The 27173-nt window shown below is 38.7% G+C and overlaps 1 protein-coding gene across 1 annotated transcript; it reads right to left on the bottom strand.

Moving 5' to 3' along the window:
- Positions 1–1854: 1854 nt before the first annotated feature.
- On the bottom strand, positions 1855–26471 carry VNN2 (vanin 2). The gene is made up of 7 exons (XM_004011339.5): positions 26236–26471; positions 25985–26115; positions 15633–15825; positions 11699–11987; positions 9532–9905; positions 7859–8029; positions 1855–2454 (listed from the first exon to the last, which is right to left on the bottom strand). The coding sequence occupies exons 1-7, from the start codon at positions 26446–26448 to the stop codon at positions 2263–2265; spliced, it is 1563 nt and encodes a 520-aa protein (XP_004011388.4). The 5' UTR covers positions 26449–26471; the 3' UTR covers positions 1855–2262.
- Between the last annotated feature and the right edge of the window lie 702 nt (positions 26472–27173).

The following is a 27173-nucleotide window of genomic DNA, read 5'->3' on the forward strand; positions in this document are numbered from 1 at the left end:
CCTTCTAGTGCATTCTACTGGCAGAACCTAACAGGGAGCGGGGGGGGGGGGGGGGGGGGTGGGCAAAGGGGAAATGTGTTTGCCTGCCCTCAACCTCGTCATCACAAAGAAGACTACAGCGGTGGGTTTGGAGCTGAGACAATAGCTGAGTAACTAGCACACTAATGTAACTGGACAACAGACACTGTGAAAATGCATGAAGTAAACCGATGCTCACTTGCATAGATTAAACTCATAATTCCTTATGCAAAAATAAGAAATATGCAGAATATGTGTAATTTGATGCCATATATACAAAGTTTAAAAAGATGAAAAACAGTACTCAGATACTTTTATGCAAATGTAATCAACTACCACGAAGTCATAAGAACGATCAAAAATGATCTTAGGATAATGACTTCCTTTAATAAAAACAGACAACGAAAGGAGAAAAATGCATTTGGAAAGGAAATACAAGAAGTATCCACTCTGTAACATCTTACTCCATAAACTGGGCAGACGGTACACATTCTTTCACTTAATGTCTTGTACCATCCCTTTATTATTTTTTTCTAGTATATTTGGATTTCTTTTACATTAATAAGATATTTAATTTATGAATAAGTTGCTAGCCATGAGGCATGAGTTATGACTGACTAGTAAGGCACACATCTACCCTCCAACTACACACTTCCTATTTTTATTTTCATGGGTCAAAAGCATATTTATACTAGATGTCTTCCAGCAAGAGTAAATTATAAGCAATTTCTTTTACATCATGTCCAAGTGACAGTGCTCTCACTAATTTACCGATATGTTCTATACATCCCTAAGACACATAAATCTGAATTCATATATGGTCATGTTGGGAGTATGGTCTGGCCAATGAAAGATCCATATCTTCTACAGTAGGATTTACAGAGCTATCATGTCCCAAATACAGTCAGACATCCATTTTGGGTGTCCGTTCTTTCTGTTCTTGGTAATTTAATTTTTTTTCACATACACATTTTATTTTTTCACATGCACATTTTATTTAGAAACTAGCTCTTTCTAAAGAGCCACTCCTTCAGGTGAATTTCCCTGAATCAAGGCCAAATTAAACTATACTTGAGTTGTTTGGTAAATAAAATGTGCATGTGAAAACCACTGATGAGATATGGATTAAAACATCGTAATGCAAACAATTTTACAGTTAAGTACTCTTAGTTTTCCTTGGGACTGGTGCTATTTGTTTTTCATTTTTGCTTTTGCTTTTAATGAGTTTTAGTATAGCTGACAACTCTAAATGTGAATAAGGGAAGAACTGTCCCTTAGAATCTGTGAGGAAATCCTTGTTTATATCTTTCTCAAACCAGTGAGTTTAACTTCAGAGGCTGACTACCAGTCAACACTGCAACTTCTGAAAGTGAAATATGATTGTGCATGCTTCATAAAACACACCACAAAACCATTGCATAATATCTAACTTCCTCAAGCAAGACTGACAAATCTGAAATGTTCTACATTTTATGAAGAGATAAAAGAACGTACAGTTTTGATGATTTGGGAATGTTTACATACATGTACATTCCCCATCACTAAAAACAAACTACTCAATGTTGAAAATAGTGTTACTATTAACAGTCATGGTCTTTGTGTTATGGTATTTGTAACTGTTAAATTATACCACAACCGTTAAGTAGGACTGTTTGGAGCTATGACTACCCAAGAAACTGGACTAGGTATTAGTTTTTCTAGAATATCTCAAAACAACTTTTTTGTTAAGATAAACTTAAACATTGGAGTTTATGTTTCCAATGGAATTCCAATGAGTTTGTTTCCATCTGATTAGAAAGCAAATCCCCCCCACAATCATTAGCACAGAAAACTGAATAAATTCAAATTGTCTTTAATGTCAAATGGAATTCAGTCATAAATCTCTCAGTTCCCCTCATTCCCATCATTGCTGCTCTCTTCCAAGGCCATCATTACATTTAAAATGTCCCTGAATCTCTTCTGCTCCTGCTAACACACACACAAGTAGACACAAAGTTATAATGCAAACAAGGCTGGAGCCAGGATTTGATCCTCATCTATCTGGCCCAAACATCAATCATACCATTATACCATACTGTGACATTTCAGCATAGCCAAAAAAAGAGGCAAAATTACTGTAGCCCTTAAAAATAATCCTTGATGAGGAAAAGATATTTGAAAATCATTGGTCTATACTAGTGAGCTAGTCATTCAATATTTCTTAGTAAATCTGAGATGAATCAGTGAAGATGATAAAGCGATGTTCTACACCATCACAGCATACTGCAAGACTATGATCATTAATAATGTGGGTATCATCAGGTACGTTGTTGCTGAGTTGCTGGTCCCGCCTGAGATGGAATGTATGTCCTTGGTGTACCACCTCCCAAAGAGCGACACTGTTAGGACAGGTTCAGATAATCCATTCTTGTTTACCAAACGCCCATCTTCTAGTACCTAAAGGAAAAGTGGGAAGAGCATAGCCACCTTAATTAAAATATACATTACAAGCAGACTCATGATTTTGAAACCATTCTAGATATCACAGTTGATCAAGTAGGTTACTAGGAAAGGGCCCTGGGGCCAGGGATTGGGGAGCAGGTGGGAAGGGTAGGAGACAGCTATTTTATATGTAAGGAAGACTAGAGCTTTTCTATGAGGTTCAATAATTCAGTTTACACAATCAAATGTAACCTTTAACAGAAAGTCAGAAATCATCAGTAGCAAAAATTTATTGAGTCCAATTATATGCAGGATAACCAGGAGCCAGAAGAGTACAAATAGCACTCTTCCCTCAAGAAGCTTAAAAGTTAATGGTAAAACTGAGCAGATTCCAAATATAAAGAGAGAAATCAGTATATTAGTATCTCGGCAAGAGAAACAGGTATGTGCTCAGGAAGTCTGAAAAGGAATAGCTGAAATGGTCAGCTTCCCAGAGTGGGAAACAACCTGCTACCAGGAGGAGCAGTTGGAATTATGGAATTATTATTATATTATAATGGAATTATTATTGGGTTGAATTATGGAATTATATTATTATTATTATTATTATTATGGAATTATTATTGGGTTGTATTATGGAAGACTCTGTGCCAAGTGGAAATCAAGCAGCAAAGGCTCATTCTAAGACAAATATGTGTGTGGCAGAGGCTGGGAGGGGTGAGGTGGGTGGCCTTCCCCAGGCTCACAGTGTGCTAGGCAATGTGTGTGCTTTCTCATTCCCATTTGGTTAGAACCAGTGAGATATTCTCCCCGTTTTATAGGTAGGAAATTCAGAGGTTAACTGACTTGCACAAACTTGCATAATTAGTTTCAGAGACCAGTGCAGTGGTATATAAGCTCACAACAACAGACTGTTAAATCTCCAGGAACTTTGACAGCTGGTTGTTAAGCATGGCTTTTCTTGAAACTGATCATGGTGAGAGTATTTACACCATGATAATTGGCAAATGCCACAAATCAGAGCTTTGTTTCTCCCTTAGAGAGTGGCTTGTTACAATTTATAGTGCATCACTAGTTGAAGATTAGTGAAGAGAAGACTAAACCATATGGTCAAAAAGAAGAAGCAAGGATTAGATGTGCAAAAATTGTGAAGTCACAGAGGCTTCTCTGTAAGGGAATAATGTATGCAAAATAATGGAACAAGAAGAAACACAAATAGACAACAGAACAAGAATAAAGAAAATGAATTTATAGAAAAAAAACACAAATAGAGAGACAACAGAACAAGAATAAAGAGAATGAATTTATCAGTTGTGGAAAGGACAGTTTGGATGGGGAAAGAACTTAGAGGGTAAGAAATTAGATGCTTCATAACTAGAAGCAGAAAACAGCTAAATATCCTCAAAGATAATTATTGTGGTGACACATAAACATAAAAACACAGCTCACTAACAAGTTGTCAAATGCACAACCTGTTGGTAGTTAGCTAAGTGTTCATTGTTTCTAAATTGTTCCTTGTTTACTAAATTGTTCATTAAAGGAACAAAAATGAAATACCAGAGGTATATTTCAAAGTATGGTTGGGTGAAAGTTTGAAACAAGTTAAACAAAAATATTTAGTTTTCATGTGACTTTTCATTAATACAGTAAAATCATGTCTATGTTAATTTCCTTGGGATTAACTTTTCCATATCAGTGATTGTCTCTTAGGTTCTAGCTAGAACTTAGCATTTTTTGCTAGTTTTCTGTTACAAATTTTCCTAAAATATACTGTATAATTAATTGACCTCCTAAGTAGTATATACTCAATATAATTTGATCTTTTTGATTATTCTCTTACACTGGTAGTTCTTACCCACAAAAATCAAATCAATCAAGCAACCCACCAAAATGTGGGATGATGGAAAAATACAGGTCTCACCCCCAGAGACTCTGATTTACTGATCTACAGTGGGACCTGGTCTCTTCCTCCTCCAGTCTGTCTGCACATTGACCTATACTTACATGATGTTCAGTACATGTGGCCTAATGCTGGCAACATTTTCCTCTAGTTGTTGATAAATGGTTAACTAGGGAAACCTTCTGAGGTAACTAACTAAAAATACATCCTGATACTTGTACAATGCTTCACTGTACAAGTGCTTTCACATGCATTCCCTAATCAGTGAGGAAGATATTCCCCCCTTTTTATAGGTAGGAAATTCAGAGGTTAACTGACATGCACAAACTTACATAATTAGTTTCAGAGGCCAGACTTCTGATAATATACCAGAGTTAACTTCAAATAGTAAAGCAATGTTTCCCAGTTGTGGTCAATAACACTTCATACTCTTAGCTAGAACTAGGGGTGGGGAAAAGATAAGAAGTGAATGTGTTGGAATCTCTGCAGAAGTGATCTTCAAAGATAATGTGTAAAATATATGTTGATGGAGAGTCCGTAACCAGGGAAACTGGGGAAACACTCAAGAAAACACGGTTGGTGTGACTATTGTAAAGCTCTTGTCATCTATGGTATTAGAACCGATATCTCTAGAAACAGCAAGTTAACAGATCAGCAAGTTAACATGATCTGCAAAGTTTCTAGAGAAAGAATAACTAAAATGTAAAATTCTTGATTTTTTTTTTTTTTGCTGTTCATTTGGTTAGTTGATTCTTCCTTTTGTCTATCTTGTGTGTTTACTTAGTGTCTGTTCCTTAGAACCTGATGAACTTTAGCGAAAGTCATGCCACAGAGAATCTACACTTGTGAAATGAAAACCAGTACCCTAACTAGGAAAAATCTTCCAAGGAACTGTTATACCAAAACCCCTGCTTGCCAGCAGACAAATGCCTCTTTTATAGCTCTGAGGAGTCAACACACAGTATATCTCATTTCTTCTTGTTGCAAATGAGCTGGAGTAGATGAGATATGGCCCAAATGATAAATATAATGTAAGTGCCTAATTTATTTATTTATTATCATTTTGGGCCATACCATGCAGCATGCAAGATCTTACTTCCCTGGTCAGGGATCAAACCCATGTCCCCTTCATTGGAAATGCAGTCTTAACCACTGGACTGCCAGGGAAGTCTCTGTAAGTGCTAAATTTAAAGGGTAGATACAACCCCTCCCTCTCCTCCCTCCTTCTATCCAAAAATAAAGAGCCAGTGTCCAAGGACGGGAGATAGCATGACTAATTCTGAGAATTTTGAGTTGAGATCAACAAACACTACCGAGTTAAGTGCTCAACCAGTTACTGTTTTGTTCTATCCTCTCATTGTTTCCTACTGCCTGAAACCGTTTGTGATGAAAAGTTTAAAATCCTCATCAACTAGCACCACCCACTTCTTCAAGTATATTGATGTGGTTCAGAGTGATAGTCACATGGCATCTCAGACTTTGGAACTTTAACGTGATCCAGAAAACGCCAACAGTTTTTTGTTTTGTTTTGTTTTGTTTTGTCTTTCCCCATGTCTTTTTTTTTTTTTTTTAGTTTTTTATTTTTTTAATTTTAAAATCTTTAATTCTTACATGTGTTCCCAAACATGAACCCCCCCCCACCTCCCTCCCCATAACATCTCTGTGGGTCATCCCCATGCACCAGCCCCAAGCATGCTGTATCCTGCATCAGACACAGACTACGCCAACAGTTTTTTATCTTTCTCCCATGGATGAGATTCTTTTGTGAGATAAATGTTCTGTCCTATTTTGGAGTAATTTCTCCAAGAGATAGAGGTCTAAGAGTACATGGCATGGGGAAAATTTTTCGAAATAGTACCCAGAAAATTAGACTGTATGCTCAATTGAAATGGCAAGGCTTAGCTAGGTGGGATGAGTGGTGATAAGGGAGATCCAAGAGGGAGGGGATATATGTATACATATAGCTGATTCACTTCATTGTACAGCAGCAACTAACACACCATGGGAAACTAATTATACTGTAATTAACAAATAAAATGAATGGCAAGGCTTACAAGATACACACATACCACTAGACCCCATGTCTTCCTAAGCTTAGCTGAGTGAACCCTACCCTCCCTTCTTTCACTTCCTTGAATTCGCAGATAATTTCAACCTATCGACACATGTTTGTGCCAGGCTATCAACTTTTAACTATTGGATTTCAGTTCCAGATCTCTTACTTCAGATCCGATCATGGTTTTCTGTAGTTGGCACCAAAGTTTTTATTTCAGCCTCAATGTGCTCCTGAGATTCTCTGCCTTACTGGGTTCTATGGCAGCCAAGGATTCCAGTTCTCTGTGTTTCCCAGCCTTACGGCTGCACTATATGTTAAATTGTTGGTGTCACAGAATTAAACATTTTTACAAATACGGCATATTCCAATCTGATAATACAAGCAGACACAGATATATTATCATAAGCAGTCTGTAATTTTAAAGATTCCCTTGCTTGATGCTTTAGACTAATTAGCTTAGATCCTATTTTTCTTTGGTAAAAACAAAAAATTCAGTGATTCCATTCTAGTTTCTAAAACTCTGTCTCCATTTGTCACAGTTCGATGAAGACATTAAATTCCAGACTTCTGGAGTGTGTGTATGTACATGCGTGTATGTGCACCATGTACTACGTAGCAGACATTAACCTGCAGAATCTTAATTTTAATTTGAGACCAGCTTAATTTGTGGATGAACTAGCTATGACCACTGTGGTTTATGAAATAAACGTTTGATTTTCTGTTTGTCTTCACATGTTAGACAAAAGAAATTAAAACTCTGTAAGTGAATATTCTGCAATGAATGGTCCCTCAGACTCATAGGCCTTAGGTATCTTATTGTGTTATTCCAACAAAGTGTCATCACATAAGAATTAGTTGCTGTAAGTTACAAATATGGTCACAACCCGCCCCCCTTATCCATACCCTTTGCAATATGATTTCACAGCTTTTCCCATTGAGAGTTTTGCATCATTTATTTCTTCACCCTTTGAAACTACATTTGTCATGTGACTTGCTTATGGTAGATGAAATATTTGCAAACGTGGTCCAAGCAGAGACTTGAACTTGCCTATTGTGTCTTTCTCTGTTTATGCTCTTGGACTCTTTCATTTAACACGTGAACAAGCTCAGGCTTCCTGGAAGTTAAGGGGCCACAGAACGTGCCTCCAGTCATTCCAGCTGTTCAAGACATGGCCATCACAAACCAACCAATCCCAGCCAACTCACTTGCTAGCAGCAGATGCATGAATGAGCCCAACCAATACCAACTGAACCCCTTCTAGTCCAGAAGAACAGCTTAGTTACTTACACCCAGTTCACAGCACCAACCACAATATCAGGCTGAAGAAATGGTTATTGTGTAAAGCCATGAAATTTTGAAGAAATTTGTTACACAGCAAAAGTTAACAGAAACTGTTTTCTTGGCCTGTTTTGTTTGACTTCAGAAAACAGATAAAATGAACAAACTCTTAAAATGCTCTTACCTCAAATTTTTCAGGTGCCAGCTTGATTTTAGTAAGTAGCACTTCAGGAAAAACATACTCTGTTCCAAATGTGCCGCTTAGAGAGAACATTTCAAATCTCGTCAGAGCAGTTTCTACTGACTGTCCACAAGTTGTCAAATTAGTAGATCTGCATTTCAGCATTGTGCATACCTGTGCAGGAGAGATGCAGATAAAATCCAACACCTTGCATCTAAGTTACTTGTACTAGAACTGTTGACTCAGTTTATAGCAAAGAAAATATTTTCTCCATTTGCTAAAGGGATTTGGATCATACAATTACTTGATTTATTGGAATTGGCAAATGATTAAGAGCCAACCCACACATCCTGGGCAACCAGTGGATTGAAAGAAAGAAGCCAGTGTTCATAATAGGAAAGAACAAATCTGACTCCATATTGGATCTGGTTCTTTTACTTTAACCTTTGTATTCTCTTGTTTTTGCTACAAGTTAATCACTAAATGGAGATTGGTAAGCTCAGTCGCTTAGTCATGTCCAACTCTTTGCAACTCCTTGGACTGTAGCCTGCCAGGCTTCTCTGTCCATGGAATTTTCCAGGCAAGATTACTGGAGTGGGTTGCCAATTCCTCCTCCAGGGGATCTTCCCAAGTCTCTGACATCTCCTACATTGGCAGGTGGATACTTTACCACCGTGTCACCTGGAAGCCTAAATGGAGGTTGTCTATAAGCTTAAATTAACATAATGAACTGTCTCTGAGAATCGTGCCTTTTGTGTAATAAGCTAAAATACCTTTGTTTAGTTCATAGGGAATATCTAGACTAGGTCCACTTATGAATGACTACAAGAAGAAAAAATCTACATTTCCCTTCCAGAGTCTGACTGGAACCAGGACTTTACCTTTTTCCCTTTCAGTATAAAGGAAGCATGACTTCTACCTCAGGAAAGATGGTTCTTTGGGACACTAGTCCACCACCTCAGTCTGCTGGCTTTCCAAATAAGGTCACTGTTCCCTGCCACAACTCATATCTCAATTTATTGGTCTGTCCCACAGTGAGCAGTACAAGCTTGAATTTGGTATTAGATATAAACCGTTCATCTGGCATGTCAGATGATGGCATTTGGTCCAAGAAAGTGGAACTCTTTGGGCAACAAAAGTACTAAAGTCAAAAGAATGATTAGAATTTTGACCATTTCTTTTTTTTTCCATATCTGTTTCCTTAGAAGAAAGCAATGAGGTACAGAGTATAATAATAAAATACAAATGCATAGCCAACACTATATAAAAAGCTTACACTTAAAAAATTTGTCATTGGAAGGGCAGGAAATGACTAGGACATATGGTTACAAGAGCAGTTAATATATCCCTACTTATTGTTAGTTTTAAAAGTTAAAATAAGACTTTAGATATGTCAGCAAAATTACTTAAGGAAGCCACTTAAATATGCAAGCTAGTTCATTAGTCAATTAGAAAATCAGGTTCATATTTTTTTAATGTGTTCAAAGCAAGCAATCAGATGATACTTAGTTCCCCTGCAAATATCATATGATTAATCCCAAAGCATGTGTGTGTGACGCTGGCAATGCATGGAGTCAAGCCAAGAAAAAGCACTTGATTCCCTGGGACAAATATGAAAAGTTAACCCTGGAATTTACTCACACCCAAACACTCGTTTTCACTTGAGTTGAGATTACCTGCCAATATTCTCTTCTCCTTCTCCCATGAAGTCCTGCAAAAGCTCCTAGAACATACACTTCATCCTCCTCCTTTCCTAACATTCTGTAGCTTAAATGACAGCAGAGCTCTTTTTGACAGACTGTAAGGTTTCCTGCACTTTCAGAGAGCTTTGTGAAGTTGAACTCATCGCGGGAAATAAATCCCCTGAAGGAATTTTTAGGTCCTGGAAAGGGTGTGATGGAGGTGGCGTAGGCACTCCAGTTCACGGCTGGTGGGGAGGTCGAGGAGTTTCGGGGATGGGAATCCACCTCTGCAAAGAGGATCTTTCCTGACTCTGTTTCCATATCATGATGGTAGACTTTGGGAGAGTGTGGTGCATAGATACCACTGCCTGTGAATGGAAGACAAGTTCTTTTAAAACCAAAAAACCAAACAAACTCAACATCCCCAGTTTCCCCATCAGAACTGAGCGTATGGTCATGTCACAAGATTAGTCACGAGACAGCAAAAGGCACTGAACACCTAAGTACTTCCCCTATTCTCCCCTGGAGGAGATTAAATTGAATGATCAGTGGTCTCATTCAATCAACTTTGCACATAATTTATTACCATAACAGAAAATTAAGCCAAATATTAAAACCACTGAATCACCGAAGTGTTTGAGATGTGCATGCTAAGTCACTACAGTCTTCGTGTCATCCTCTGTGATCTTATGGGCTATAGGCCACCAGGCTCCTCTGTCCATGGGATTCTCCAGGCAAGAATACTGCAATGGGTTGCCATTTCCTCCTCCAGGGAATCTTCCTAACCCAGGGATAGAATTGGCATTTCCTATGTCTCCTGCATTGGCAGGCGGGTTCTTTACCACTAGCCCTTTGAGAGGTAGGGAAGGAAATATAAAAGAACAGTTCCAAGTAATTAGCCTCCAGTTAAAATAAGTAAGTTTAAAATTAAAGAATAAATAAATAAATAAAACAATTGTTTTATCACTTAAAAAGAAAGAACGGTTCCTCCTTTTCTCCATTGTGGTGGTTTTCAGATATTTCCAAAAATTCTTCATCATTCCTCTCTCCAATGGGTGGATCTAATCTGTTTTACCTTGAGTGTGGGCTTGACTTAGTGACATACTCCTAATGAATATAAAGTGATAGAAGTGACGGCTTGTGACAAGTCATAAAAAGCTATGCATCTTTCCCCTATCTCTCTCCATCTTTCTCTCATTACCAGCTCTGGAGAAAGTCAACTGCCATATCATGAGGAAACATCACACAGCCCTGTGGAGAGGCCCCTGTGGCCAGAAACGAAAGTCTCCTGCCAACAGCCACTGAGAAAGAGAGGAACCCTACCAAGAGCCACACACGTGAGCCGTCCTGAGAGCAGACCTGCCAGCCCCAGTCAAGTCTGAAAGTGGCTTTTAGCCCAGGCAAAAGCTTGATGTGACCTGAAGAGGTGGCCTGAGCCACAACCTCCCAAGCTACTCCCAAGCTCCTGACTGACACAAACTGTGAGATAACAAACGTTTGTGGTTTTAAGCCACTTCCACTTTTTACTCTTTGAGTAATTTATTGTACAGCAACATGTCAGTAATACACTCCTCTGCCTTCACCAGTTTTAGAGCACATCTCATTTAGTTTCCTACTTTGCTACATACTGCTGCTGCTGCTGTGTAGTCACTTCAGTCATGTCTGACTCTGTGAGATGCCATGGACTGTGGCCCATCAGGCTCCTCTGTCCATGGAATTCTCCAGGCAAGAGTACTGGAGTGGGTTGCTATGCCCTCCTCCAGGGGATCTTCCCAACCTAGGTATCGAACCCAGGTCTCTGCATTGCAGGCACATTACCACTGAGCTACCAGGGAAGTTCTTGCTACCTACTAGCTGATGACTTTAGCAGGTTACTTGCATTTTTGTGTCTCAGTTTTCTAAGCCACAAAACCAGACTGATGATACTCAGCCCACATGTAGAGTTGTCAGGATAAATGAAATAATACAAAAGTCTTAACACAGATATAGCTATTATAACCAACAGTAGCTGTTCTTTTCTTTTCTTTTTTTTGTGAATGGATACAAGGTTAGTGAGAAGTCCCAACAAAGGACTAAAAAAACTACAACAGGTCATATCCAAAGCATGAGTTTCTCCCCATTTAGAAATATAATCTGCAAACCTCATCTGGTCAGGGATTACCTGTCATTTTCAGGCTGACATTATGTGTGTTTGCTGCAAGAAGATTAACTCTCATTCCCATTGCCCATGCCGAATGAAATTCAATAGCTGTCAAAAAGGGCAAAACGTTCATCCAAGCTGTGGGAAACAATATGGTGTCCACGTGGAAATCTTTCACCAGGGTCACAGCAGGATCATGGAAGAGAATATCAAAGCACGTGAAGATGCCAAACTTTCCAAAGGCGGTGTTGAAAGTCACCAGCTCTGGCTTTTCGGGGACATCAAATTGAAGCTCATGGTAGAGGTGGTACTGTAATAAACACACAGGATAAAACCAGAAAAGCCTTCTTTATTGAAGAGATGACACATGAAGACCCTCCAAGTTAGTAATTACCTGCTCAACAGTGGGAAATCTATAGAAGGTGAATGCCACTGTGATTGGAAGCTAATTTTCAAAGAAAAATATGGAAAATATAGTTTCTCTCTGTCTGTCTGTGTCTCTGTCTCTGTCTCTCTTGCTCTCCTTTTCTTTCTCTCTCCTCCCCCTACTATTCCTCCTTACCTCCTTCCCTCTCTCAATTAGGGGCCAAATACCTCCCCATGAATTGCAAACACTATGCGCTTCTTGAAAGCTGAAGATACACATCATTTTTCTTTGAGTCCCTGAAACCTAAAAATATAATTGTCATTGTTGCTTAGTCACTGAGTTGTGTCCAATTCTTTGCAACCCCACGGACTGTAGCCCACCAGGCTCCTCTGTCCATGGGATTTCCCAGAAAAGAATACTGGAGTTGGTTGTCATTTCCTTCTCCAGGGGATCTTTCTGACCCAGGGACTGAACTCGAGTCTCCTACATTGGTAGGTGGGTTCTTTACCACTGAGTCACCAGAGAAGCAGAAATATAATAGATACACAATAAATATCTGTTAAGCGGGTGAGGGAGGCCCCATCCATCTTTACCATGTCCCGTCCAAAGTAATCTCATGGACTGTTTACCAGTTTTGAAAATTATTGTTTAAACATAAATGTTTTATTTCATTCTGATTTCTTCCAAGTAAGCTTGAGAAACAAACCTAGCCTCATTTGATAATCAGGGTCAATAGCTCAATAAAACCATTTGCAAAGCAGGAAAAGCTTAGAGTTGGAAGCAAGACTATTAAAACTCCTCTCAAAGTTTATTTTCTATCTAAAATTTTTTTAATTGAAATTTACTAGCATTTTAAGAATCAGTTGACAAAAGTTCTCTTATCAGATCCATATGTCAGAGGATATGGGTCATGAACTGTTCTAAGGTACCCTGATGGGAGAGTGAGAGCTTCTCACTTTAGGATGACTCAGGTCGTCACTAGCTGCCCACATCCTGTACACTGGGCCATCCTGCCATTTACTGGGTCTGGTTAAGTGGATTGATCAACTATGTTATCAGTTTAATTTGGTCAACACTTACAGAATAGAAGAGTAGCTGCAAAAATAGCCTTTAAAATGATACTAACAATGCGAATACAGTCTCCAAAATAATGAAAATGACATTCCTAGTCCCAATTTGAGACACATTTGCGAAAACATAAAAGTTTAATTACATTTGAAAACAAGTTGTCAGACCCACAAGATTACATAGAAAACTCTTTGAAAGTTTTGGGTCTTATTTATAAACACACAAATAAATGCATAAATAAATATAAACATATTTTTAAGGACTCGTGCGAAATTTTTTTCCATAGAGGTATGTGATCAAAAACATTTGAAAATCAATGATGCTATATCTTTCTTCTTGACTAAAATTTATTTTTTACCTAGGACTTCCAGGAGATAATTTCTCCACTCAGAAGATTCTGAGGTTCCAATATAAGATGATTAGAAAAAAGAATATGGGACAGGAAAAGGGACATTCACACTGACCTGCATACCTCATATTCACGTAAAAGGTCAGTCTCTCTCCCTGCCCAATTTGGTACAAAACTATGACTTTAGGTTCTTTTACTCAGATTTCAAAGTAAAAATTTTATAATTTAATGTTAAATCAATAAAAGGATAATTAAATCAACTGGTACAGAATCTAAAAAATAAAAATCATTTTTGTAACTTTATAGAAAGTGAAGAAATTAGCTTCTGTGAAACTAATTCATACAATATGAAAACATCTTTTATCATTTTAGTGTTAAATGGTATCCAGGTCAGGAAGCAACAGTTAGAACTGGACATGGAACAACAGATTGGTTCCAAATAGGAAAAGGAGTATGTCAAGGCTGTATATTGTCACCCTGCTTATTTAACTTCTCTACAGAGTACATCATGAGAAATGCTGGGCTGAATGAAGCACAAGTTGGAATCAAGATTGCCAGGAGAAATGTCAATAACTTCAGATATGCAGATGACCCCACCCTTATGGCAGAAAGCGAAGAACTAAAGAGCCTCTTGATTAAAGTGAAAGAGGAAAGTGAAAAAGTTGGCTTAAAGCTCAACATTCAGAAATTTAAGATCTTGGCATCTGGTCCCCATCACTTCATGGCAAATAGATGGGGAAACAGTGGCTGACTTTATTTTGGGGGGCTCCAAAATCACTGCAGATGGGGACTGCAGCCATGAAATTAAAAGACGCTTACTCCTTGGAAGGAAAGTTATGACCAACCTAGACAGCATATTAAAAAGCAGAGACATTACTTTGCCAACAAATGTCCATCTAGTCAAGGCTATGATTCGTCTAGAAGTCATGTATGGATGTGAGAGTTGGACTATCAAGAAAGCTGAGTGCCAAAGAGTTGATGGTTTTGAATTGTGGTGTTGCAGAAGACTCTCAAGAGTCCCTTGGACTGCAAGGAGATCCAACCAGTCCATCCTAAAGGAAATCAGTCCTGACTATTCATTGGAAGGACTGATGCTGAAGCTGAAACTCTAATACTTGAGAAGAACTGACTCATTGGAAAAGACCCTGATGCTGGGAAAGATTGAGGGCAGGAGGAGAAGGGGATGACAGAGGATGAGATGGTTGGATGGCATCACCGACTCAATGGACATGAGTTTGAGTAAACTCCGGGAGTTGATGATAGACAGGCAGGCCTGGCTGCTGCAGTCCATGGGGCCGCAGAGAGTTGGACATGACTGTGGGACTGAACTGAACTGACTGGTATCCAGATGACAGTCATCTCAGTATCCTTTGTATCAATATTAAAATTATTTGTTTTACATATGCAAAAACTTTATCTTGATTCTGGACTTACAAAACCTTTCTTACAGATCTCAGTCTACAATTTAATCCACATTTCTAAAGTGTCAGTTTTTTATTGCTCTCTTTTAAAAAATATAGGTAACATCATATTGACAAACCTAGATGACAAACCTAGACTGTGTATTAAAAAGCAGAGACATTACTTTGCTGACAAAAGCCCATTTGGTCAAAGCTGTGGTTTTTCCAGTAGTCATGTATGGATGTGAGAGTTGGACCATAAAGAAGGCTGAGAGCCAAAGAATTGATGGTTTTGAACTGTGGTGCTGGAGAAGACTTTGAGAGTCCCTTGAGTCCCTTTTGAGGGTCCCTTGCGAGGAGATCCAACCAGTCCATTCTGAAGGAAATCAACCCTGAATACTCATTGGAAGGACTGATGTTGAAACTGAAGCTCCAATATTTTGCCATGTGATGTAAAGAGACAAATCACTGGGAAAGGCCCTGATGCTGGAAAAGATTGAAAGCAAAAGGAGAAGAGGGTGGCAGAGGATGAGATGGTTAGATAGCACCACCAACTCAGTGGACATGAATTTGAGGAAATTTCAAGTGATAGTGAAGGATAGAGAAGCCTGGCAAGCTGCAGTCTGTGGAGCTGCAAAGAGTCAGACATGACTTAGCAACTGAACAACAACAATAAAACATTGTATTATAAGGAAATGAAGCTCTATCTCCTAAACATAGAATATACCCTTCTCCAAGGAGGCTCCATGTTACACACTCACCCCCTCTTACCTTATGGTAACGCGCCACCAGCTTTCCCTTTGCATCATATACCACGTTGGTGTTGTACTGATAATGGCCATTAGAAGGACACGTGGTATTACGGGAACTACATGGCTTTTTGTCACCCATATTTGCCACGACATAGATAGAGTTGTTCTTGGCCAGGCAGCTGAGTCTTGCTTGTACTGGTGTATGACCAAATCTAAATCAAATTTTAATTAAGACATTTCAGTGTCAAAGAGAGAAAGGCCAATACTGTATGCTATAACTTATACATGGAACTTTTTAAAGTCAAACTTGTAGATACAGAAAATAGAATGGTGGATATCGGAGGTTAGATTGTGGGAAACTGGGGACATGTAGTTTAAGGGTACAAACTTGTTACTAATAAATAGATAAACCTCAGAGACTGAATGCATAACATAGTGCTTATATTCATATGTATGCATGTATGATAAACCTCAAAGTTGCTATGAAACTAAGTCTGAATTTTCTCACATACGCACAAAAAATACTAACTATGTGACATGATAGAGATCATATTTAGAAGTCACAAATTAAACTTGATGAGTTTTTTTCCAAATTGTATCTATTACTCCAGCAATTCACTCTCCTGTAGCAGCAGTTTTCATCTCTTCAAGAGATCACTCCATCAACACACACATGTACACTAGTACCTCTCATCTGTGGAAAATAAATAAAATAAAATAAAATAAATAAAATAAATAAAATAAAAACCTCTCTTGACCCCCACATGCCCTTCTAATTGATTTTTTTCTTAGGTCCCCAGGTTCTTAGGTCCCTCTTACAACAAAACTCCCTGAAAGAGCTGGCCCTCTTCCTGGATCAGCCCATCTTCTCCCGTTCCCTTTGGAAGTGCTCAGTTCAGGCTTCGTTGCTATCATCCCACCTGACAACCCCTACTAATGCAAGTGATGACAGCCACATCTCACCTTTTCTTGTACTACTTCTGCATCAGTTGACGGAGTTACATTCTCCCCTGGAAACACCTCACCCCACTTACTGGACCCCACTCTCTCATTCCCCTACTCACTGGGTGCTTTTCTCCATCTCCTTTTCTGGTTCCTCCTCTTCTGCCCTGAGTCTAAACATTGAAGTTTCCTGTGGCTCAAGCATTAGATTTCTTCTCTTCTAACTCATTCCATAGGTGAACCCATCTTGGTGATACATATTGTCTCTCTATTAGAGGTAAGTTTCTCTTCTTTTTCTAAGGAAACCTTATTCTTTTATTATTTCCAACAATAATCCAGTTCCTAAAGTCTTGAATTTAAGATGTATTGGGGAGTTTGGTTCTTGGTAGTTTGGAAATAGCCAAATGAGCTCTCCTTCTGGGTCGTGGAGGCGAGGGTGTCTTAGTTTGTTAGTGGTGCAATCCAAAGCTAAATTTACTATCTGGGTGGTGGAATGCCACTGGAACCCCCTGGAAATGGTAGCAGTGTGAGCCACTGCACCAAGGCCAGGTCTGAGGGCCACCACCTTTGGACTCTGGAGATTCCAAACAATGAAGTGACAAACAGCAGAATAAAAAAGAAGGAACATGATTTTTCCATTTGTGCCTTTCTTTCTAGCTGTGACTCTGTGGCCTTGTGTAGCAGTTATGCAAAATAGTCTATAATTCTTATCTTTGGGTTTGAAATGAGTGTAAAAAAGAATGTTTGCATGGCTTATTGAAAAATCAGACTACTGTGTCTTTACAATGAAAGAATAACTTTATATGATGAAACTAATGTTTTTGTTCTTACTGTAGAAATACTTTTTTTTTTTCAAAGTTTATACATGGTTAAGGACATAAAAAATGTACTTGACAGGTCTCTTGTTTTACCTAGAATAAAGAGTATGCAGACCTGTGGTTACATCTGTGAACAGATCATTCTTTGAGACAGTTCTTCCTCCTCTGAGGACCAAGATTTTTGCTCTTTAACATTACTGACCAGTGTGGAGTTGGCATACCTTTGTGTGTGCTCAGATGGTCTGTTGTGTCTGACTCTTAGCCACCCCATAGACTGTAGCCTGACAGGCTTATCTATGCGGCTCTTCAGGCAAGAATGCTGGAGTGGGGAGTCATTTCCTCCTCCAGGGATCTTCCCAGTTCAGGGATCGAACCCACATCTTTTACGTCTCCTGCATTGGCCAGCAGATGCTTTACCGCTAGCGCCACCTGGGAAGCCCAGCATGGCTTTATTGATAAGTTATTAATATTGCTTGAGAATAGTCACACTAAATGTAAAAGAAATAGAGTAAGTGCCATGTCAGGATATCTTTTTTAAACTAAGTATGATTATCAATATACTCATAAATTAAAAATGCAACTACTATTCTTTTATAGATGATAGATATTTTGTTTTATTTCCTAAAGCTTAATAGGTTTGAATATGGACTTTATTTGTAGAAAGCAAATAAGAGGAAATATATAAAAGCATGTCTCAAAATAATTACCTATTTATCCACCCTACAAACTACATTATGACATGTGTTTCACTGAGAGCAATGTGATTTGAAAAAAAGGGAGATTATGGGGGACCCAGATCTACTTAGATGTTTATAGATGGTTCCTGATTTGAACTGCCTTTGCCAAAGTACATTCATGACCTCACCAATGAGAATCTGATAAGATTCACTTTTGATTTTTAAAGCATAATTAAGTGTTCTGGAGCTTGCTTTTAGCAGGCAGTGTAAATTCAAACCCCAGATGACTCTTTCTCATGACTGCATTTCTACTTTCTTACTGTAGATCTCTAGACATTTGCTGGTTACATGGGTGAATGAGTGAATGAATAAATGACAAGGAATGGATTGATAAGTATTCTTATCCATGTTAATAAACCTGATTTGAAAATGTTTTTCTCCCTGATTTTCTACCTCCAACCCTGACCTTGTATTTCATGCCAGACTCAAATATATATCCACCAGGGTTACATCTCCACTTGGATGTCTATTAAATTACAGCTCAAACTTCAGATGCACAAAATTGATTTCTGAAGTTCCATCCCAGACTTGCTATTCCTTCAGTGCTCCTGTAACTGACCAGGACCCTAGGGGACCTAACCAGGACAGACTCCCTCACCCCACCCCTACCCTGCTATATCCTCTACCTGCCTCTTTTTTGTAGAAAAACTTTAGTCTCCTGGGCCTCCCCTGAGTCACAAAAATTTAGCTCAAGAATTAATGACTGTAAGAATGTAAAGACATAGTAACAAAAAAATAGCAGTTGGGCCAGGAGGACTGGTAACAATTTAAACAATGGATCAGCCATACAGGAGCACAGAATGTTAGGTCTTCCCCTGAGGACATAAAAATCAGTGTCTGACACACATTCTTAGTTGTTTTGCAGACACAAAAACCCTCACCAGATGGAAAAAGCTAAGTGCATGAAGGCCATGAGCAGGTAGCACCCAGACTGGCTGGAATCTGAGGATTGATGATGTTAACCCCTGTGACATCACCCTATTACCTCTCCATCAGCTAATCAGAGAATTTTGCCTGAGCTGATCACATACCCTGCAACTCTCTCCCTTACTTTGTCTTTAAAAACCCTTCCCTAAAATCCACCAGGAGTTTGGTTCTTTTGAGCATTAGCCACTGGTATACCTGGCTTGACATTGAGCTTTCCTTCACTACAACCTTGTATCAGTAGATTGGCTTTCCAGCACCTGGACAAGAGGAACCAACTGGTTCACTAACACTCCCTATGTCCATAAATGGCAAGTTTGCATCTCCAGCTGCTTAGGCCAAACATTTGAGAGTCACTCTTTTGTTAGTTTGTTTGGAGAATTTTGTTTTGGTTGTGAGGCAAAGCTTGTGGGATCTTAGTTCCCTGACCAGGGATTGAACCTAGCCCCCTAAAGTAGAAGTTCATAGTCCTAACCATTAGCAGTAATCTTTTGATGTTAGACTACTTTGTTTACCTTTATTTGTTTGGTTTTTTCTTGGAGGTGGGGGTGTTGCAAAAACCCCTATATATCTTGGCTCCTCTCTTACCTATTTGGAACAGTCCAAAGAAGTATCTGAGCGACTGAATCCCAGGCTTAAGGCCTTGGTAAAGTCCCAAATAAAACATAATTGTCAAGTTTTATATTGTACTTGGTTTTTTCCCATCAACACCCTTATTATTATTTCCAAATGACATTCTACATAATAAATGAGTTTGTTTACATCTATCTTCCCCCACAAGAATATTCATATGCCATGGGGAAGGCAAAGACTTCGCTTTAATAAGTGCTATATCTCCTATTCTTAAAATAGTATCTGGTACATAGCAGGTGCTCAAAAAGTAAACATTAAATGAATTAAATGTGATTACACTGAATGACAATGCAAACCCATTTTCTTTCCAAATTTCTTTTTTGTAGCATAGAGCTATGAAAGAGGAATAGAGGTAAACACCTCTATTCCACCTGGAATAGACCTGTCGTCCAACTGTCACCATGTGGCTCTAGTGGTAAAGAATAAGCCTGCCAATGTAAGAGACATAAGAGATGTGGGTTTGATTAGGAAGATCCCCTGGAGGAGGGCATGGCAAACCACTCCGGTATTCTTGCCTGGAGAATCCTTGCCTGGAGAATCCCATAGACAGAGGAGGTGGGCCAGTGTCCATGGGGTCAGAAAGAGTTGGATACAACTGAGGCAACTTGGCATGCCAACCTTCACCAGTTTTCATAGCTACTGTGATATTTGACTAGCCCATAAATTGGCAAAATATGGTGGTTTTTTTTTTAAACTAAGAAATCCATCTCACAATCCTACTATGAGATGAAAAACAAATGGGTTGTCCCCTTCTCAAAACTTCTAGTCAGAAAGACTGTCCAGCTGTCACCCTTTTTCTTCCACAACAAACACCATGGGAAGCATCAGCTCAGAACAAGAAGAACAGGAAAGTGGAGCTGCTGACTGTCACGGAACCCAATATTCTCCTCGTTGTGTGGTTAAGCTCTTTAGAGCTGAGAAAAGCCGTTTTCTGATAACCCTTACATAAGCTTCAGACTTATCAGTAGTGCCTCAAAAAGCATGGTCTCCGTAATCCCCAGCAAAAGCATGGCAGAGGAAAGTTTAATAACCTTAATTTGAGGTACCAGAGTGAAAAAAAGTATAAAAGGGTAAGAGATGGTGAGAGGATCTGAGAGTTGAGAAAGAATGAGTATGAAGTATAGAAGTGTGCAACCTGTACCTCAATCATTCAAGCCTTAGTAGATAGTGGAAGTTATATATTAGTATACATATATATTAAATATTTTATATTGGAAAGTTTCTAAATTAATTTTTCCCAGGAAATTTAGCCTTATGAGCCTAGGAAACTGCAAAATGTCAAAGCATAAAGTCTTATGATTCAGATCTTTCTGCATGGGAAACAGATTCTAGAGCAGAGAGACTATGAAACTGAAGTCTGGTACCATCAGTAGAGACTGTCAGGGAGTGTTTAACAGGAGGATTCCTACGTGCTGTTTCTCACAAGCCCTTTGTTTCTTTTTAAGCAGAACAGCACGCTGCTCTCAGGAACTGAGGTCATTGTGTGAGACAGGCTTGAATCTCCTTTAGTAAACATTCTCTTTATGACAAAACTGCTTAGTCTCGATCCCCTTTCTTGAGATATGGACTGTCTCCTGACCTTGTTCCCTTGGTAACAGTTGCTGTACGTTTGTTTTCTGATCTTTATCATAGTGGAAAGAAACTTCTTGTACTCCAGCCTATATATACTCACAGAAAAATTATTTGCTCCATCAGAGCTTAGGTCCCCGTGTTGTTTTTGTTTCCCTCTCTCTCTCTCTCTCTCTCTCCCCAGCTAATTCTCTGGAGCGTAGAAACCTGTCATGCTCACCCTCCTGCCCAGGCTTCTAACACCCTCTCAAGAAGGCACCCTGTGGCTTCAACCCCTCAAGAGGGCACCTATACAAAAAGTCTCTTGCCAAAATGCAGAAATTTCTCAAACCAAAGCACAAAAAGTTTATCAAAATGTTCAAATCTACCCATGAGCCACCATGATGAGCCTATTTGGACAGAGAAATGGCCTTATGAAAGAAAAATTACAGGCTACTAAGGACTTCCCTGGTGGCTCAGACGGTAAAGTGTCTGTCTATAATGCAGGAGACCTGGGTTCGACCCCTGGGTTCGGAAGATACCCTGGAGAAGGAAATGACAATCCACTCCAGTACTACTGCCTGGAAAATCCCACAGCCAGAGGAGCCTGGTAGGCTACAGTCTATGGGGTCGCAAAGAGTCGGACAGGACTGAGCGACTTCACTTTCACTTTCAAAGAACTTATAGACACACAATTAGAATCAAAACATATTGAGGAATCTTATTCTCCTTGGAACTCTATTCTTATTATAAAAAAGAAATCTAACAAATGGCATCTCTTAACAGACCTTAGAAAAGTTAATGCATCTTTGAAACATATGGGTGCTTTACAACCAGGGATCCCATCACCTATTACTATTCCTCAAAATACTAATAGGCACGTTATTATTACTGATTTACAAGATTGCTTTTTAAATATACCTTTACACCCTTTAGACTGGGAGAGATTCACTTTCTCTTTCCCTTATCCTAATCATATCGGGCCTCATTAAAGATTTCAGTAGATTATGTTACCTCAAGGTATACTTAACAGTCCTACTATTTCTCAAAATTTTATAGCCAAGGCTTTACATCCAGTGTGACAGCATTTGGAGTCCTAGATAGAGTGGGCTGTGTATCCCAAGGACATGATAAGAGTTAACTTTAGGTTTTTTCTTAGGCCTATTTTTGTTTCCCAGGCAGAATTGGAACTCCAAAAAAGTATTTTAACATGTTAACCTTTTCCTAACTCCATGTGTAAGAAGAACTGGTTTTGCAATTTCAAAACATTTTATTTTAATCAGTTTTCTCTGGAGTCTAAAGAATATCATGGCCATTCAATGTCAAAAATATCGTTTATCCTTTTTGTAGTTATAGTATATTATTAATTATATATGCTGGATGAGGGAATCAACCCATTAATTCAAAACCACAGCCAAATACCAGTCCCCAAACAGATTCCTAGATGATTTTTTTTTTCTTTTGGACTGAAATTTTTCCTAGGAATGTTTTCATTATTATCACTTTCCTTTCTTTCTATAACTCTTGTTAATATAGCTTTATTTGTTTTAAATTTTTTAAACTTACTGCAAGGAAATATTTTGACAAAAGCAGAAAAACATTTCGAGACATTGAAGGACACCTCCCTTCCTTTGCCTATTTGGTACCAAGACGGGTTAACTAATCGATGGAAATCTAAGAAACTGATCTTACAGGGAAAAGGATATGCTTCTATTTCTCCAGATGGATCCAACGAACTCAGATGGCTTCCTCTTCAGAAGATTCAACCTACGGGGGTTCCCAACATTCAAACTAGAGATGAAACAACAAAAACCCCAGGAAGAAGAAATTCCAGTACAAGCCATGGCAGCTTTAAAAAGTTCCAAAAAACACCACACTCGACACATTGAGCTTATGATCTCCCTACTTGGGGACAGATAAAAACCCTTACTAATCAAGCTGAAAATCTGGTTTCTCAACAGGGAATGCCTTGGAATCCTGAAAATATATATATATTTTTTTCGCTATGCTTGCTTTGCTTGCTTTTGCTTCCCCTGCTCAGGCTGACTTGATTGATCACACTTATTGGACTTATATACCTAACCCCCCTTTTTCATTGAATGGACAGATATAGGACCAATTGTATCCACTAGTGACTCAACACATATGCCCCCTCCTTGGAGCTTGGAGGGGCCCTCTCATCCTGAGAAAGAAGGAAGACTAATTAACATTTCTCTAGGCTATGATATCCTTCCTTTATGCATGGGCCCAACAAAATTATGTACTAATGTTAATCGACAAACTTGGGCTTTCATCCTGCCTTCAAAAAAGAACTTCCACACATTGCTTGGATTATTTACTACCCTTTCTTTGTCCATGAACCATTTTATACTACTGAAACTTTAGGGAAAGAATTAAAGAAAGAACAAAGAACACTAATACAAAGCATTTACTAATAAGAACTTTAAATATATTCCTGTTGATTGGGACAAATGTCAGGCCAAATTAGGAAAATTAATGTTTATGGCTAATCATACAATTGTCTATCGGGGACCTCATGGTATGTGGTTATCTAACTGCTCAGATGATATTAACAGCCTGTGTGTGATTATGTTACTCAAGTAGCATAGAAGGTTACTAATACTACAATGAAGCATTACCATGATAGAGGACTTATTGGATGGCTTGATGGTGGAATGGCTCCCCCTCGACCTCGAATCGTCCTCGATAAACAGATTGGGCCTGAACAATGGGACATCTGGAAACTTGCTGCTTTCACTATAATCAATCGTATTTTATACAAACCTGTGTTCCACTTCCTTTTGTTATAGGAAAATTTACAATTCAGTAAGACTTTATGTTCTGTAACTTGCATAAATTGTAAATTATATACTTGTCTTAACTCCTCTATTTCCTTGAGAAATGATTCCCTTTTGAATTCTTTGATCTCAACATAATCTGTGGCTACCAATAAATCTCCAGCAGCCCTGGGAAGAAGGTCCCATGGCTGGACTTGCTTCCCGGTTACTTACTAAATTGCTCTAGCAAGCTAAACAATTCACTGGATGGCTGATTTTTGGCATTTTGGAATTAATAGCTATTTGCACCACTGCTGCTGTCACTGATGTTGCTTTACAAACCTCAATTCAAACACATAATTTTATTCAAAATTGGACTAAAATCCCATACTATGTGGGCCACTCAGGCTCAGATAGATGAGGATATTCAAGAGGAAATACAGAAACTAAAAACAGCCATCAAATTGGTTGGAGATCAGTTAACAGATGTACAGAAACAGGTAATGCTAAAATGTGATTGGCATTCTACTCAATTTTGTGTTACTCCTATTCACTTCAATAATAGTACCTACAACTGGGAACAAATCAAATTGCATTTATAAAACATACATAACCCACGTAGATGGTTTCAAAGCATTACTCACAGCGTCAGGTCTGGAACTGTAATTTTGGTGATTGTCTTGACAAGTATATTTGTCATCTACCGTTGCCTTCATGCAAAGATTGTTAAAACTAAACAAACTCTAATGGTCAGAACTCTTTTTACAAATATTATAAATAAATAAGGGGGAATTGTCAGGGAGTGTTTAACAAGAGGATTCCTACGTGCTATTTCTCACAAGCCCTTTGCTTCTTTTTAAGCAGAACAGCCGGCTGCTCCCAGGAACTGAGGTCATTGTGTGAGACAGGCTTGAAGCTCCTTTAGTAAACACTCTCTTTACGACAAAATTGCTTAGTCTCAATCCCCTTTTTTGAGATGTGGATTGTCTCCTGACCTTGTGGCCATTATTAACCCCTTGTTCCCTTGGTAATGGTTACTGTACATTTGGTTTTCTGATCTTTATCATAGTCTAAAGAAACTTCTTGTACCCCAGCCTATATATACTCACAGAAAAATTATTAAAGCACCTTTGCTCCATCAGAGCTTAGGTCCTCGTGTTGTTTTTGTTTCTCTCCCTCTCTGTCTCTCTCTCTCTCCCCCCGGCTAATTCTCTTGAGTGTAGAAACCCGTCATGCTCACTCTCCTGCCCAGGCTTCTAAGACCCTCTCGAGAAGGCAACCTGTGCCTTCACCCCCTCAAGAGTGTGCCCAGCGCCTTTGTGAGCAATGCAAACCCTGTGTCAAGGGCTTTCTTGGTTCTCTGCGTAAACCAGGGGATATCAGCCTCTTTCTCTCTTTCACTTTCTTATCATCAACTCTAGACCACCACGTTCCGGTCTGTTAAAGAACCCCAACATGAGACCTTGGAATATTTTCCGAACACAACCCACTGTCCACTTCAGAAATCAACTTACTGTTTATATTCATGAGATTGCCTTCCCCTTAGTTTCTAATCCCAATGATAAATATTTATATATTTCTCCAAATTTAATAATTATATTAGATTATGAATAATTGTTAAATGGTATCTAAGCACAATTTTTAAAAATCAAATGAATGTCTATATATATATAAAACTTATACCACATACATGAACAGTTAGGATTTATCATTTTCTGTAGTAAGCGTATACATTTTAGAGAATCACAGTACTTTGCACAAACAACTATGACTGGGACTTCCCTCGTGGCCCAGTGATTAAGAATTCACCTTCCAGTGTAGGGGATGCAGGTTCTATCACTGGTTGGGGATCTAAGGAACTAAGACTCCACATGCTGTGGGGCAATGAAGCCCAGGCATCACAAATGGAGAAGTCTGCATACCGCAACAAAGATCCAGCAGAGCCTAAATAAATACACAAATATTTTTTAAAAAATTGGATACTTCAAATACCTGTGGGGGTCTTGACATGGAATCCAGTTCACCTGAGGATCTGGGATATTCTCCAGATAAGGGAAAATGGTTTCCCTGGTAAATTTCCATCCATAAAGTGCATCTTCTGGGGTCACAATGATCTGAGCACCCTGCTCAAAACAAGTTAAATCAAAATTATTGCGCTATGTATGTAGACAATTCAACACTCCAGTCTTCATCAGCTCTCATACCTGTCTTATGAATTATGATTAGCAGAAATAAAAGAATACCTGCTCAGCTGCCTGCTTAATTGCCTTCTCCAGGATATCTATGTTCTTGTTCATGAGGAACAAAGCCTCATCCGGAGAAACAGGTGTTTTTGTGTCGTTTGGCAGTATGACAGCATGTTCATACACTGCAGCTTTAAAGGTATCCAGAGCACTGACATGTAGAATTATTAGGGCAAAAACTGCCACAGAGGTTTGTAAAGAGGAAGTGATCATGACCAAGATATCCTGAGTTCTGCAAGTGAAAGTAACATTCATGTAGTATTTATAGAGGAAGGAACATTTATGTAACATGTGACTGCCAGCTCTTATTTTATAATCTCATGAATATTATGTCTCATCATTTTGGAGGAAAAAAAATTTGAGTTCCATGAATACAATCAAAAAGTATTACAAGGACTGTACAACATGTACTATTGATAATGTGTAATGACAAATTTCAAAAGAAGAATTCAAATATAACACAATTGTACCCTTTTATTAATAGAAAGAAATTAGTTAACAAAATTAACTCTCATGTGAAAACAATGATACAATAAATTTCAGTTTTAAAATTACAAAACCAAATAATAATTTTTTTCTGTTTTGTTGAAGGATCTACACTGTGTTTATTTTCAGAAGATGAAAAAAACTTTTAAAATATTTACTACTAGGAGAATGCAGTACAGGGTGATACTGGGGGCAAAATTCACCCAGATCAACACTCTGACTTACTTATTAAAGACTCCGAATGTGCACTCCATAAAAACAAGATTTTGTGTCTGGTTTGCTCATTGTTGCAACCTTAGTGCCCAAATCACTGATCCTCCAGGAGCTAGTCCCTGGTGTTTGGCCAGAAGAGAAATCAAGAACCTCTCCTTAGGGAGCCTCTGTCCTTAGGGAGCTAAGCCTCCTTCCTCCCCCACTCATTTCCTTGCTTCCTTTCTCTCTTTGGAAATAGA

The sequence above is a fragment of the Ovis aries genome, chromosome 8, assembly GCF_016772045.2.
Source record: "Ovis aries strain OAR_USU_Benz2616 breed Rambouillet chromosome 8, ARS-UI_Ramb_v3.0, whole genome shotgun sequence".
In the NCBI taxonomy this organism is placed as follows: Eukaryota; Metazoa; Chordata; class Mammalia; order Artiodactyla; family Bovidae; genus Ovis; species Ovis aries.

Excerpts from the sequence above, each read along its gene's own strand:
- VNN2 (XM_004011339.5), bottom strand. The coding sequence starts at position 26,448 with ATGATCACTTCCTCTTTACAAACCTCTGTGGCAGTTTTTGCCCTAATA. Across the intron at positions 26,116-26,235 it reads TTAAGCAGGCAGCTGAGCAG|GGTGCTCAGATCATTGTGAC; the intron begins GTATTCTTTTAT and ends TGTTTTGAGCAG. Across the intron at positions 8,030-9,531 it reads GGAGAAGAGAATATTGGCAG|GTATGCACAATGCTGAAATG; the intron begins GTAATCTCAACT and ends TCTCCTGCACAG.